This window comes from Mastomys coucha, unplaced genomic scaffold (genome assembly GCF_008632895.1).
Source record: "Mastomys coucha isolate ucsf_1 unplaced genomic scaffold, UCSF_Mcou_1 pScaffold3, whole genome shotgun sequence".
In the NCBI taxonomy this organism is placed as follows: domain Eukaryota; kingdom Metazoa; phylum Chordata; class Mammalia; order Rodentia; family Muridae; genus Mastomys; species Mastomys coucha.
Genome location: NW_022196909.1, coordinates 28,277,793 through 28,289,840, shown reverse-complemented (window position 1 = coordinate 28,289,840; position 12,048 = coordinate 28,277,793). Strand labels below are relative to the sequence as shown.

General features: G+C 44.2%; 1 protein-coding gene across 1 annotated transcript in view; it reads left to right on the top strand.

Moving 5' to 3' along the window:
• Mypn (myopalladin) overlaps positions 1-12,048 on the top strand; it is a 90,095-nt gene that overhangs the window by 49,499 nt on the left and 28,548 nt on the right. Inside the window, exons 7-9 of the mRNA XM_031347982.1 lie at positions 4,959-5,100; positions 8,087-8,110; positions 10,261-10,377. Coding sequence (XP_031203842.1) covers positions 4,959-5,100; positions 8,087-8,110; positions 10,261-10,377 — 283 coding nt within the window. The remainder of the gene's footprint in view (positions 1-4,958; positions 5,101-8,086; positions 8,111-10,260; positions 10,378-12,048) is intronic.

Here is a 12,048-nt window from a genome sequence, read left to right as displayed (position 1 = left end):
AGGACTAATGTCCCTGTATGTTTCAGGGATGGTATTTAGGCTCTCAGTCTAGGCAACAAGTGCCCTTCCCCTCTGAGCCATCTCACTGCCCATCCTATGTTTTGAAACACTCTGTGTATGGAGCTAGACCACCCTTCCTCCCCCTCTTTGCGACATGAAAAACTCTTCGCTCTTCTTAGGAAGAGAACAGCAGTCACACGTCCTTAGAGTGTGGAGGGAGGGAGGTGACCAAATTAGAATCTTGCTCCTGTCACCTCCCACTCAGTGGCAGCTGCCCTGGCTGGCTTTCAAGGCTGCTGCAACCCTGGCTCTGGTGGCTTCAGCAGTAACTTGAAGATCGTAAGGGGGCAGGGGAAGGGAGAATTTGAAGAGCACTATGTTATATAACAGCAGAGGCAGGAAACCCTGAAATAACTGGGCCAGTGGCCAGATCTAGATTTTTTTTCAAGGCTTCACCATCTCTCTTCCCAACCCATCAGTTCCAGAGACTTTTCTGCATCCTTAGCCTGGGGCACCTGTGACAACCAAACTGTCATAGTACAAGTGTGGCCGTCAGGAGGACAACTTATGGGAATCTGTTTTCTCCTCCCATCATGTAAGCCCTGGAGTCAAACTCATATCCTCAGGCTTGGTGTCAAGCACCTTTGCCTGCTGAGCCATCTCCCATTAGTTTATATCAGTAAACTTTTCTGGGCCAACTGCAGCCTAAGGTACTATACACACTCCCATGCTTCATGCCCAAAGAGGCTGACACATCTGGATTTAAAAAGATAAATAACAAAATGAATCTTGGAGCTATTCTTAAAAATAATTTATTTTATTCAGATGCATGTTTTGTATTTTGTCTGCATTTATGTATGTGCACCTCATTTATACCTGTATCCAAGGAGGCCAGAAGAGGGCATCAGACCCCCCCCCCCCCCCCCCCCACCTCCTAGAACTGGAGATATCGACAGTTGTGAGTGATGCAGATGCTGGGAATCAAGCTTTGGTCTTCTGCAAGAACAGGCTCTCCTAACTGATAATACATTTTAATCAATAAGGGAGATGCTCTTTCTGTTTTGTTTTTGTTTGTTTTTTAAGACAAGGTCTCACTATGTAGCTCTGGTTGTCCTAGAATTCACTACATAGACCAGGCTGGCCTCAAACTCACAGAGATCCACCTGCCTCTGCCTCCCAAGTGCTGGGGTTCAAGGGTGCCACTATGCCTGGCTGAAATGCTATTTGTGAAGGCAGCTTTGTGTTGGGTCTGCCAGCCAAGATCCACTCAACAGGAACCTCCATTTATACTCCCTGGCACTCTAGGGCAAAGATGAAGCAGGCTGTATTCAAATCTATTCTGCAGTAAGACTTCCATTTCTGGAAGCTTCAGAATATCTTCAGGAAGAGCAGGGACAAAGGACCCAGGGCTGCCTGGTCACAGAGACTCTCCAGACCGTGTCGGGTGTGTAATGAAAGAAGTGGAACACAAACTCTGTGGTGACAAATAAGGTAGATTTGTACTTTGGCCATTGTTCATACCTCAGGGCAATGTGGACTTTTGACTAGAGTGACTTCATTTCAGATCCATAATTTCTAGTAACGATTAACTCAGGCTCTCTCAGTTGAGAACTGTCTTCATTTAGTCCAGTGCACCTTGGCTGGAATTAGATGAATGTAACCAAGTGTGCATTCCTTTGTGTGTATTTGTTTGGGTTTTGATACTGCAATGGAATAGCAAAGGCTGGGTTCTTTATACAGCAGAGAGGTTTGTGTCCCTTCAACGTTTGGAGTTTCAAGGGTCTAACAGTGGTATTGCCTCAGCTCTGGCGATGATCCTATGGTAACACAACAGTGGGAAAGAGAGAGAATGAGAAGAGAATTGTGTGAAGAGTCAAGGTTTTCAAAGAAAAAAAGGAGGGACCTCGGTGGTTAAGAGCATGCCTTTAATCCCAGAACTTGGGAGGCAGAGGCAGGTGGATTTCTAAGTTCGAGGCCAGCCTGGTCTACAGAGTGAGTTCCAGAACAACCAAGGCTGTACAGAGAAACCCTGTCTCAAAAAACAAAAACAAAAACAAAAACAAAAAAAAGGGATGGGGCAGGAGAGATGGCTCAGTGGTTAAGAGCACTGACTACTCTTCTGAAGGTCCTAAGTTCAAATCCCAGTAACCACATGGTGACTCACAACCATCAGTAATGAGATCTGACACCCTCTTCTGGAGTATCTGAAGACAGCTTACAGTGTACTCACAAATAATAAATAAGTAAATCTTTTTAAAAAAGAAGAAAGGAGCCAGTAACAATCTCTCAATTCACCTCTTGATGGTCTCCCTATCTCTTAACTCCTTCACATGGGAGAGCAAGCTTCTAACGTGTGATTGGTTCGGGAGACACATTGTATAATCCACATCCACATCGCAGCATCGGAGGATGCCTGAGGTCTACTGTCGTGACTAATGCAGTGCCATCCACACTGGGTCCTAATGGCTTAACTAAATCTGTATGTGAGAGTAGGCACACCGGCCACCTCCTTATGAGACCTTTGTAGAAGACCTTGGGCTTTTCTGGGGCTAGTGGTGCAGTGGTGCACGCCTCTGATTCTCAGGCCTCGGGAGATGGAGGCAGGAGAATCGAGAGTCCAAGGTCATACTCAGTTACGTAAGGAGGCCACTTTAATCTAAAACCACAAAAAACAAAACAGCATCGAGCAAGATGGCTCAGCTGTGGGGCTGAAGGAAAGCCTCGGCAGTAAAGAGCCTGTAGTGCCTTTCCAAGGAACACCAGGCCACTCACCACAGCCTGTGACTCCAGTTCCGGAGGGCCGCGGTGCCTTCTTTTGGCCTCAGAAGCCACTCCACCCACATACATGTACATAAGCATACACATATCCACGTAATTAAGAATAAAAAACGATGCCGATAAACTTTTAAGAAAAAGAAAAAAAAACCCTGTAATTTGCAACAGTAATGGCTTTGACTCTCAGCAGCTATTCCTAAGTGGCTTGTAAGATCGATCACCCTTGGACTCTTCCCTTCTGGGTATTGACCCCTGCTAGAACGAGCTTCTACCTCCTACCCTGGACCTTAGCAGGCCTACTCTGTACACAGTCGTGCTGCGGGTGTCTTGGCTGACCTCTCAACTAGAACACAGGTCTCTGCTTTTATTGTCAAACAAAAAAAAATTACAACCACGAGACGGGGCTTCTCTCAGCCCTGACGCAGCCTCTGAGAGGGGTCCTTCTGCAAAATGGCTTCGCAGAACCCTCTGCTGAAAACCGGCTTCGCAAACGAACTGAGCCACAAGCCACGTTAGAATGTGTAGATTGGCTTCATTCTCGATAGATCCATTTCAGTACATGCCATATATCAATTACGCAGTCCCTTCTGCCACCACGCGTTTTATTGGGGACTGTGGATTTATTTTCTAACCTTTTTACTTCAGAAGTTAATGAAAACTCCATTAATTCCAGAGAGATTTCTGACTGCCACGAAAGATCCCAAAGTTGACATTTGAGCACAGAATTTTCTCCGAGGTCAGGGAAGAACATAGCACACAGCGACTTGTGGATGTTGCCTGCTTCCTAGGGGAAGTGAGGGATGACTAAGCTTTTCAATCCAATAGCACTTTTATTAATTCAGAAACCACTCTGTTATTCGGGTCATGAATGATTTCAGCAAACAAAATTGGGACAATACAAAGAACAAAAAAGCTGGGTGTGGTGGCACACACCTTTAATCCCAGCACTTGGGAGGCAGAGGCAGGCGAATTTCTGAGTTCGAGGCCAGCCTGGTCTACAGAGTGAGTTCCAGGACAGCCTGGGCTATACTGAGAAACCTTGTCTCAAAAAAACCAAAAAAAAAAAAAAAAAAAAAAAAAAAAAAAAAAAAAAAAGAACAAAAAATACTGACATTGGACTACAGTGCCCCCTGGCTGTCATGATGCCAATTCACAGACACCTCTGAATTAAGAGCCAACAGTTGTAGGAATTGAGCCAGAGAGTTCAACCTTTGGACACTGGGGCAAGACCTTGTCAGCTACAAAACTCATACTTGAAAACTGTTCAGCTGACCAGAACCACCTTACTTTTAATATTTTTAAGTAGGTTTGTATTTTTTTTTGTGTGTGTAAGGCATCACTCATGGCTGTTGGGAGGGGGCTCATATAGCCCACATCACTAGACAAGGATTATGAATATGTCAGAGCAATGCACAAAAACAGTAGGTTTTTTGGTAGACAAGAACTGTAAAAAAAATCACAAATTATAGGAGTGAATGAGTAAAGAAATAAAGAAAGAACTAACAAACAACAGAAATAATTTTTTTTAAAGATTTATTTATTATTATATGTAAGTACACTGTAGCTGTCTTCAGACACTCTAGAAGAGGGCATCAGATCTCATTACAGATGGTTGTGAGCCACCATGTGGTTGCTGGGATTTGAACTCAGGACCTTCAGAAGAGCAGTCAGTGCTCTTAACCGCTGAGCCATCTCTCCAGCCCCCAGAAATAATTTTTTAAAAAAAAAACTCCTTTACTCTTACCTAATATTTAATAAATTTGATTAGCACCAAGATGGAGATAAAGAACAATGGGTGGGGAGGGGAGCTGGAGAGACTGCTCAGTGGATAGCAGCACTGACTGCTCTTCCAGAGGTCCTGAGTTCAAACCCCAGCAACCACATGGTGGCTCACAACCATCTGTAATAGGATCTAATGCCTTCTTCTGGTGTGTCTGAAGAGAGCAACTAGTGTACTCATGTACATAAAACAAACAAACAAACATTTAAAGAAATCTTTTAAAAAAGGAGTAGTGAGGAAAGAACCTTGGGGTGGTGGGATGGTGCTACGTTTGGGGTAAAGCTGCCGGAAACAGAAGACGTGGAAAAAAAAATCCAAGGGTGGAGAGGGTCTCCCTAACACCCAGGAGTGGGGTGTGGTCCCCAAGTGCATAGGTTATACCGGTACTTCTCTCTCACCCCAGATGCTGCAGAATCTGTCAGCCTCTGAGGGGCAGCTGGTTGTCTTTGAGTGCCGAGTGAAAGGGGCCCCGTCTCCGAAAGTCGAGTGGTACAGAGAGGGGACCTTAATCGAAGACTCTCCGGACTTCAGGATCTTACAGAAGAGTAAGTTCATGCTTTTCTGGTAATGCCACTTTTTTAAAAATAAGGGTTTCATACGGGCTTGTTTTTATGTTTTAAAAAACAAATTAAATATATTAAACATCAAGGGGCTGGAGAAGTGACTCAACAGTTAAGAGCACCAGCTGCTCCTCCAGAGGATAGGGTCATAATTCCCAGCTCACACTTGGAGACTCACCACGGTCTGTAAGTCTGGTTCCGGGAGCTCTGCCGCCCTCTTCTGGTCTCTGTGGGTGCTACAAGCACGTCGTACACAGACATATAGGCAAAAACACCTATACGTGTAAAAGATCTGTTCAAATTTCTTAAACTAACATAAAAGTCACTGGTAAGAATATCTCCCAAGGCTGAGCATGGTGGCACATGCCTTTGATCCCCAACCCTGGAGAGGCAGAGTCAGGCTGACCTCAGAATTTGAGGTCAGCCTGGTCTACACAGTGAGTTCCAGGACAGCCAGGGCTACACAGTGAAACCCTTTCTCAAAAACTAAACTAAACTAAAGAATGTCTCCTAAGATAAATTGTTTTAATATATTGGTATATATTCTCCAAAATTTCTCCACACATATTTTTAATTTTTTAAAACATCATTTTTTCTTTTTTTTGTAATTGATTTTTCATTTTAAGACAGGGTCTTACTGTGTAGCTCTGGCTGACCTGGGATTATGTGGACCAGGTTTGCCTTGAAGTCAAAGAGATCCCTCTGCCTCTTTCTCTCAAGTGTTAGTACTAAAAGTGTTAGTACAGCCAGCACTTGCTGGCATCCACAATAGTGTCTGGGTTTGGTAATTGAATATGGGAAGGATTCCCAGGTGGGGCAGTCTCTGGATTGTCTTTCCTTCAGTCTCAGCTCCATACTTTGTTTCTGCAACTCCTTCCATTGGTATTTTGTTCCCCCTTCTAAGAAGGAACAAAGTATCCACATTTTGGTCTTCCTTCTTCTTGAGTTTCTTGTGGTTTGTGTATTGTATCTTGGGTATTCCGAGCTTCTGGGCTAATATCTACTTATCAGAGAGTGCATACCATGTGTGTTATTTTGTGATTGGGTTACCTTACTCAAGATGATATTCTCCAGATCCATCCATTTGCGTAAGAATTTAATAAATTCATTGTTTTTAATAGCTGAGTAGCACTCCATTGTGTAAATGTACCACATTTTCTGATTCCATTACTCTGTTGAAAGACATCTGGGTTGTTCCACCATGCCCAAATATAATTGATTATTTTTACACTAGAGTTTATAGACATCTCTTTCATATTAATGTATTGTTCTTAGTTTTATGTATTATTTTAAATTTTAGTCATATGTATGTATTGTGTTTGTATGTGTGGATACATGTATTCAGCACCCCTGTGAGGTCAGAGGACAGCTTGCAGGTTCTCCACCTTCACTGTGTAGTTCCTGCTGATTCAAATCAGGCAATCAGCTTTGGTGACAAGTGTCTTGACCCTCTGAGCCATTTTGCCAGCCACTATAATTTTTTTTCCCTTTCTTGCAGTGCTTGGGGTTGAACCCAGGGCCTTCTGCATTCCAGACAAAGAGCTCTACCACTAAGCTACACATGTTTGTTACCTTTAAAACTAGCATAAGTCATGGGCCAGAGAGAGATGGCTCAGTGGGTCAGGGTGCCCGACTATATCCCTAGACCCAAATAGAGCAAGAAGAGCATTGACGCCTGAGACCTTTCCTCTGCCCTCCACACACATGGTGGGAGAAACAGCAATAATTCTGAATACCATCTAACTGAGAAAGGAAAAACACCTCAATACTTCTGTGTATTGTGTAGAAGATGGGTGGTATATGCATAGCTATTTACTGAATGCCTGCACTTAGATAAATGTATATGGAACACCTGTATTTTGTGGTATTCACTTAGAGGAAAGTCAAGCAATTGTAGATTAACGAACTTGCTGCCTTCAAGGAATCTTTTGAGTGTATCAAGGCTTGTAAGTTTACAGACTTGTAGAAGGAAGCAGCTCTATTTTATAGGCACTCGAGAGCCCAGAGGTGAGAAATACTTCTCAGATGTCACGAGCTTTCTTCTAGGTGAAGCAAGTCATAGGCCAGTGAGATGGCTCAGCAGGCAGAGGCTCTAGCCTCGGAGCCTTAAGACACGAGTTTGATCCACATGATGGAAGGAAAGAGCTGATTCCTGCAAATTGTTCTCTGACCTCCAGATCTGTGCTGTGGAATACACACAACAGATGATGGATGGATGGATGGATGGATGCATGGATGGATGGATGGATGGATGGATGGATGGATGGATGGATGATGGATGGACAGATGGGATGGATGGATAGATAGATGGATGATGGATGGAAAGACGGGATGGATGGATGGATGGATAGATAGATAGATAGATAGATAATTACATGGATAGATGGATGAATGGATGGATGAATGGATGGATACATGGATACATACATACATACATACATGCATACATGGATGGATGGATGGATAGATGAATGGACAGCCAGCCAGCCAGATAGATAGATATGTAGATAGATAGATAGATAGATAGATAGATAGATAGATAGATAGATAGATAGATAGATGGATACATGGATGGATAGATAGATACATACATACATGGATGGATGGACAGACAGACAGATAGGCAGGGGCTAGTCCCTCTAATCCTCCCTCCCTCTGGCACTCTTCCTTGCCTGGGGGCCTGAAGCTTATTGTCCACTGTGTTAACTCAGGTTTGCTCCAAGCATCGTTTCGCTGCTTATTGTCCACTGTGTTAACTCAGGTGTGCTCCAAGCATCATTTCGCTGCTTCCCAGCTGCCCCTCTGTAGCCTTCTTGAGGTCACTGGTACCTGGGCCAGACACAACCTTGACAGATTGTCTTTATCACTTCACCCCCAAGCTAGACACTGGGGTTCTACCAAAAGCTTCTGATGAGAATGTAGCTTCTCAGCCAGTCAATGCTCACAACCATTTGTTCTTTTCTCCCTTTAGAACCGCGATCCATGGCAGAGCCAGGTAAAGATCATCTCGCCTTTAACTTATTCATTGGTGGTTTGAGACACACATACGTGGGAATATGTTGCAGTTACTCTAGTGTCAAGACAAGCTGAAAATAAACATTTCCAGAAAGATCTGAATGAACTCTAGCTGTTATTGCAGAAGTGGGGGGTGGGGGTGGGAGATGGAGCACATTCAAATTTGCATGTCAATTTATTCTCTGGTATAAATCCAGTTAAGTTTTTTTTTTTTTTTTTAACCTTTTCTTGGGGATTTTTTTCCCTCCTGCCATTACTCCCACCCATTTCATGCCCTCCTCAAAACTGAGCTTGGAATTTCTTGGATGCCAGGTTAAGTCCAATCCCCACAGCCTCTGTTTCTCAAACTTAACAGATGAAAGGCTGGGGATATGGATAATTGAGAACGCTTAACCTTGCTTACTCAAAGCCATGGGTTTGATCCATGGGCCTGACTGGTACTAGGTTACCAGTCAAAATAAAGAAAGAAATAATTTATGAATCAGATTCAGGAATTTACACACACACACACACACACACACACACACACACACACACATATGTAAATTTATATATATATATATACTGAACTAGAAGAATACTGAACTAGAAGTGGGAGCCACGAAGCATTTGTCTGTAGACAATGCGAGTCCGTTACACACCAGAGCCCTCAGGCCGTACCTGTGACCCGGGTGAAGAGATTGTTTCATTACACAGTTTCATTACCATTCTCTTCTCAGAACAAAAGCATTCCAGAGGTAAACTCCGAGCAGTCCTACCACACACCTATGCTAGACCGCCAGGGACATAATCAAGACAACAATTCTATGTCTGCCATGATCTCCCGGGAAGTTCTAGATCAGCGGTTCTCAACTTTCCTAATGCCACAACCCTTTAATACAGTTCTTCATGTTGGGGTGGCCCCCCCAACCATAAAATTATTTTCCTAGCTATTTCACAACTGCAACTTGGCTATTGTTATAGATCATAATGTAAATATCTGATAGGCAGGACATCCGATATGCAACCCGGACCCACGGGTTGAGAACGCTGTCCTGGAAGGACCTCGTTGACTTAATTCAGTCATCACAAAGTAGTGAGATGCCAAGCTTCCCCTAACACAACTATTTTAGCGATTTTGTTTTAATGACCCTGCTTTTCTTTAGTTGTCAAGGAATATCTAACTGTATTAATTTTAGGCTCTAGTCATATCTGAGAATCACCTGTACTATCACAAGAGTTCAGGTTACGTATCAGACTAATCCATGGGAATGACTGTGGAATGACTAAAGGAGATGCGCTTCAACCCCTCCTTGCCTGAAATCTCCATTCTCTATCAGCTAATTGCTACTACTTAAACAAAGCATTTATTGACAATTAATATCTATCCAATTTTTTTTTGTGCTTCTGGCAATCAAACCCAGGACCTCACACATGTTAGGCATGAACTCTCACGTTGACATATAGCCCCAGCCCTTCTGCCCAATTTTAAACTGTGGCCTCTGTTTAAAATTATCTCACAGTGAAAATTCCCCTTGAAGAGGGGAATGAGGGATTGGGGTTTGGAAATCTACTTCATTAGTTTTTCTGTTCTACACACAATCTTCCTTTTCCTTCCTTTTGACCCCTAGTTTGTTTTTGTGACTTTTGTTTTTGTTTTTGTTTTCCCCTCTGTATGTTTTTGTGACTTTTGATAAGTTTATTGCTGGTTTAATTTTTGTCATTTGGATCGGTGACATAGAAACAGAACGTGGATCACGCGTAACTGCTGGTCTTGAACCACCCTAGCTGGCAAAGGCTGGAGAGAATACAGCAGGAGAGTCAGGAGTTTGAGGCGGGGCAGGCCTGAGGGGCACCTTTTGGGATGTAGCCCAATTCTTGAGGGCTCCCCTAGTGTGGTATGTATCCCAGCATCCCAAAACCCTCTTGTCAGCTCTCAGCCTATCGGCACAGAGCTGTTGGTTTTACATCTTTGGACTCCTTCAGCCTCCTAACGGGTCAATTTGATCAAATAGTTATTTAGCGACGTTGTTTTAGAAGAACTAATTAAGTGAGCCCCTTGTATCAACTTCTGTGGACACGCTGTTTGCTATCGGTAAGTCTCGGGGTTCTGTCTCCATGATTGACCTTTTCTGCCTTGCTGGCACACAGAGGAGATCTGCACACTAGTCATTGCTGAGGTGTTTTCGGAAGACTCGGGATGCTTCACGTGCACCGCGAGCAACAAATATGGCACCGTGTCCAGCATTGCACAGCTGGACGTGAGAGGTGAGTGCTCCCTAGCAGTTTGTGAGTGTGAACTTCAGAGTCGTCTTTTCTTCCCAATTTACCTCTGAAGCTGGAGTAATGACTCAGCTTTAACTTAGGGGCTGGAGAAATGACTCAGCAGTGAAGACCACTAGCCGTTCTTCCAGAGGACCCAACATTCCACACTCACACATTGGCCTCACAACCATCTATAACTCCACTTCCAGGGGATCTATCGCCCTCTTCTGGCCTCCAAGGGCACTGCCTACATATGATGCATACACATACAGGCAGCCAAAGCACTCACCCATAGAATAAAGATAAAATATCTTTGAAAAATTCACTATTAAGAAAAAATGTTCTTGGGGGCTGGTGAGAAGATGGCTTAGCAAGGAAAAGTACCTCCCATCAAGCCTGACTGACTGAATTCAGTCTCCGAGATCCACACGGTAGAAGAATAACACTGGTTTCAGCAAGTTGACCTCTGACCTCCACCCTCGTCCCTCGGCCTGCCTGCATTGCATGATTGTATATGCACATGCATCATCACTCATGGTCTTGAGTGGAGATTATAGTTGTTGGTAAAGTGCTTGCCTAGCACGCATGAAGCCCTGGGTTCCTTCTCCAGCACTACATAGACCAGACATAAGTGCACATACCTATAATCCCAGCACTGGGAACATTGAAGTCCGGGGGATAAGGAGTTCCAGGTCATTTGGGGCACCGAGTGAGCTCCAGGTCAGCCTCTGATACATACACGAGACCCTATCTCCAAAGTACAGTTGGTGGACAATGTCCAGTTTTCAAGTTCTTACTACATTTACAGCCACAATCTCCTGGGTGACCCTGCTGTCACTTCATGCATCCCCAAAAGCATCTCCTTGGCCTTACATAAACTGCTTCAGATTCTTCAGAGGACTTCAAGGAGCTGGGAGATAGTCCAGTAGGTGAAGTGCTTGCTTCACAAACTTAAGTTCCTGAGTTCCCTGCCCTGAATCTGCATACAAAAAGCAGGCCATGCTTATAATCCCTGTGCTGGGGAGAAAGATGTGTCTTGGCTAGGGTTTCCATTGCCGTGAAGCGATACCAAGACCAAGGCACCTCTCATAAAAGACAACATTTCACTGGGGTTGGCTTACAGTTTCAGAGGTTCAGTCCATTATCATCATGGCAGAAGCATGGTAGCATCCAGGCAGGCATGGTGCAGGAAGATCTGAGAGTTCTATATCTTCATCCTAAGGCAGCTAGGAGAAGGGTTTCTCTTCCACATGGGGCGGAGCTTGTGCACAGGACCTCAAAGCCCACCCCCACAGTGACACAATTCCTCCAACAAGGCCACCCCTTCTAAAAGTGCCACTTCCCATGAGCCAAGCATACTCAAACCACCACAAGATGGATCCCTGGAATTCACTAGCCATGAATACCTCAAGTTGTGCTTTGGCCTCCGCATGTACACACACACACACACACACACACACACACACACACACACAATGGTTAGGTTAGATTTTAGAAGTAGATGGTCAGGGAATCATGCCCACATCCTTGAATAAACTAAGCATGAATTCCACATTGCTACATGCACAGCTGTGTGTGCAGATGTTCGATTTAGTCTCTCTCTCTCTTTCTCTCTCCCTCTCTCTCTCTCTCTCTCTCTCTCTCTCACACACACACACACACACACACACTCAC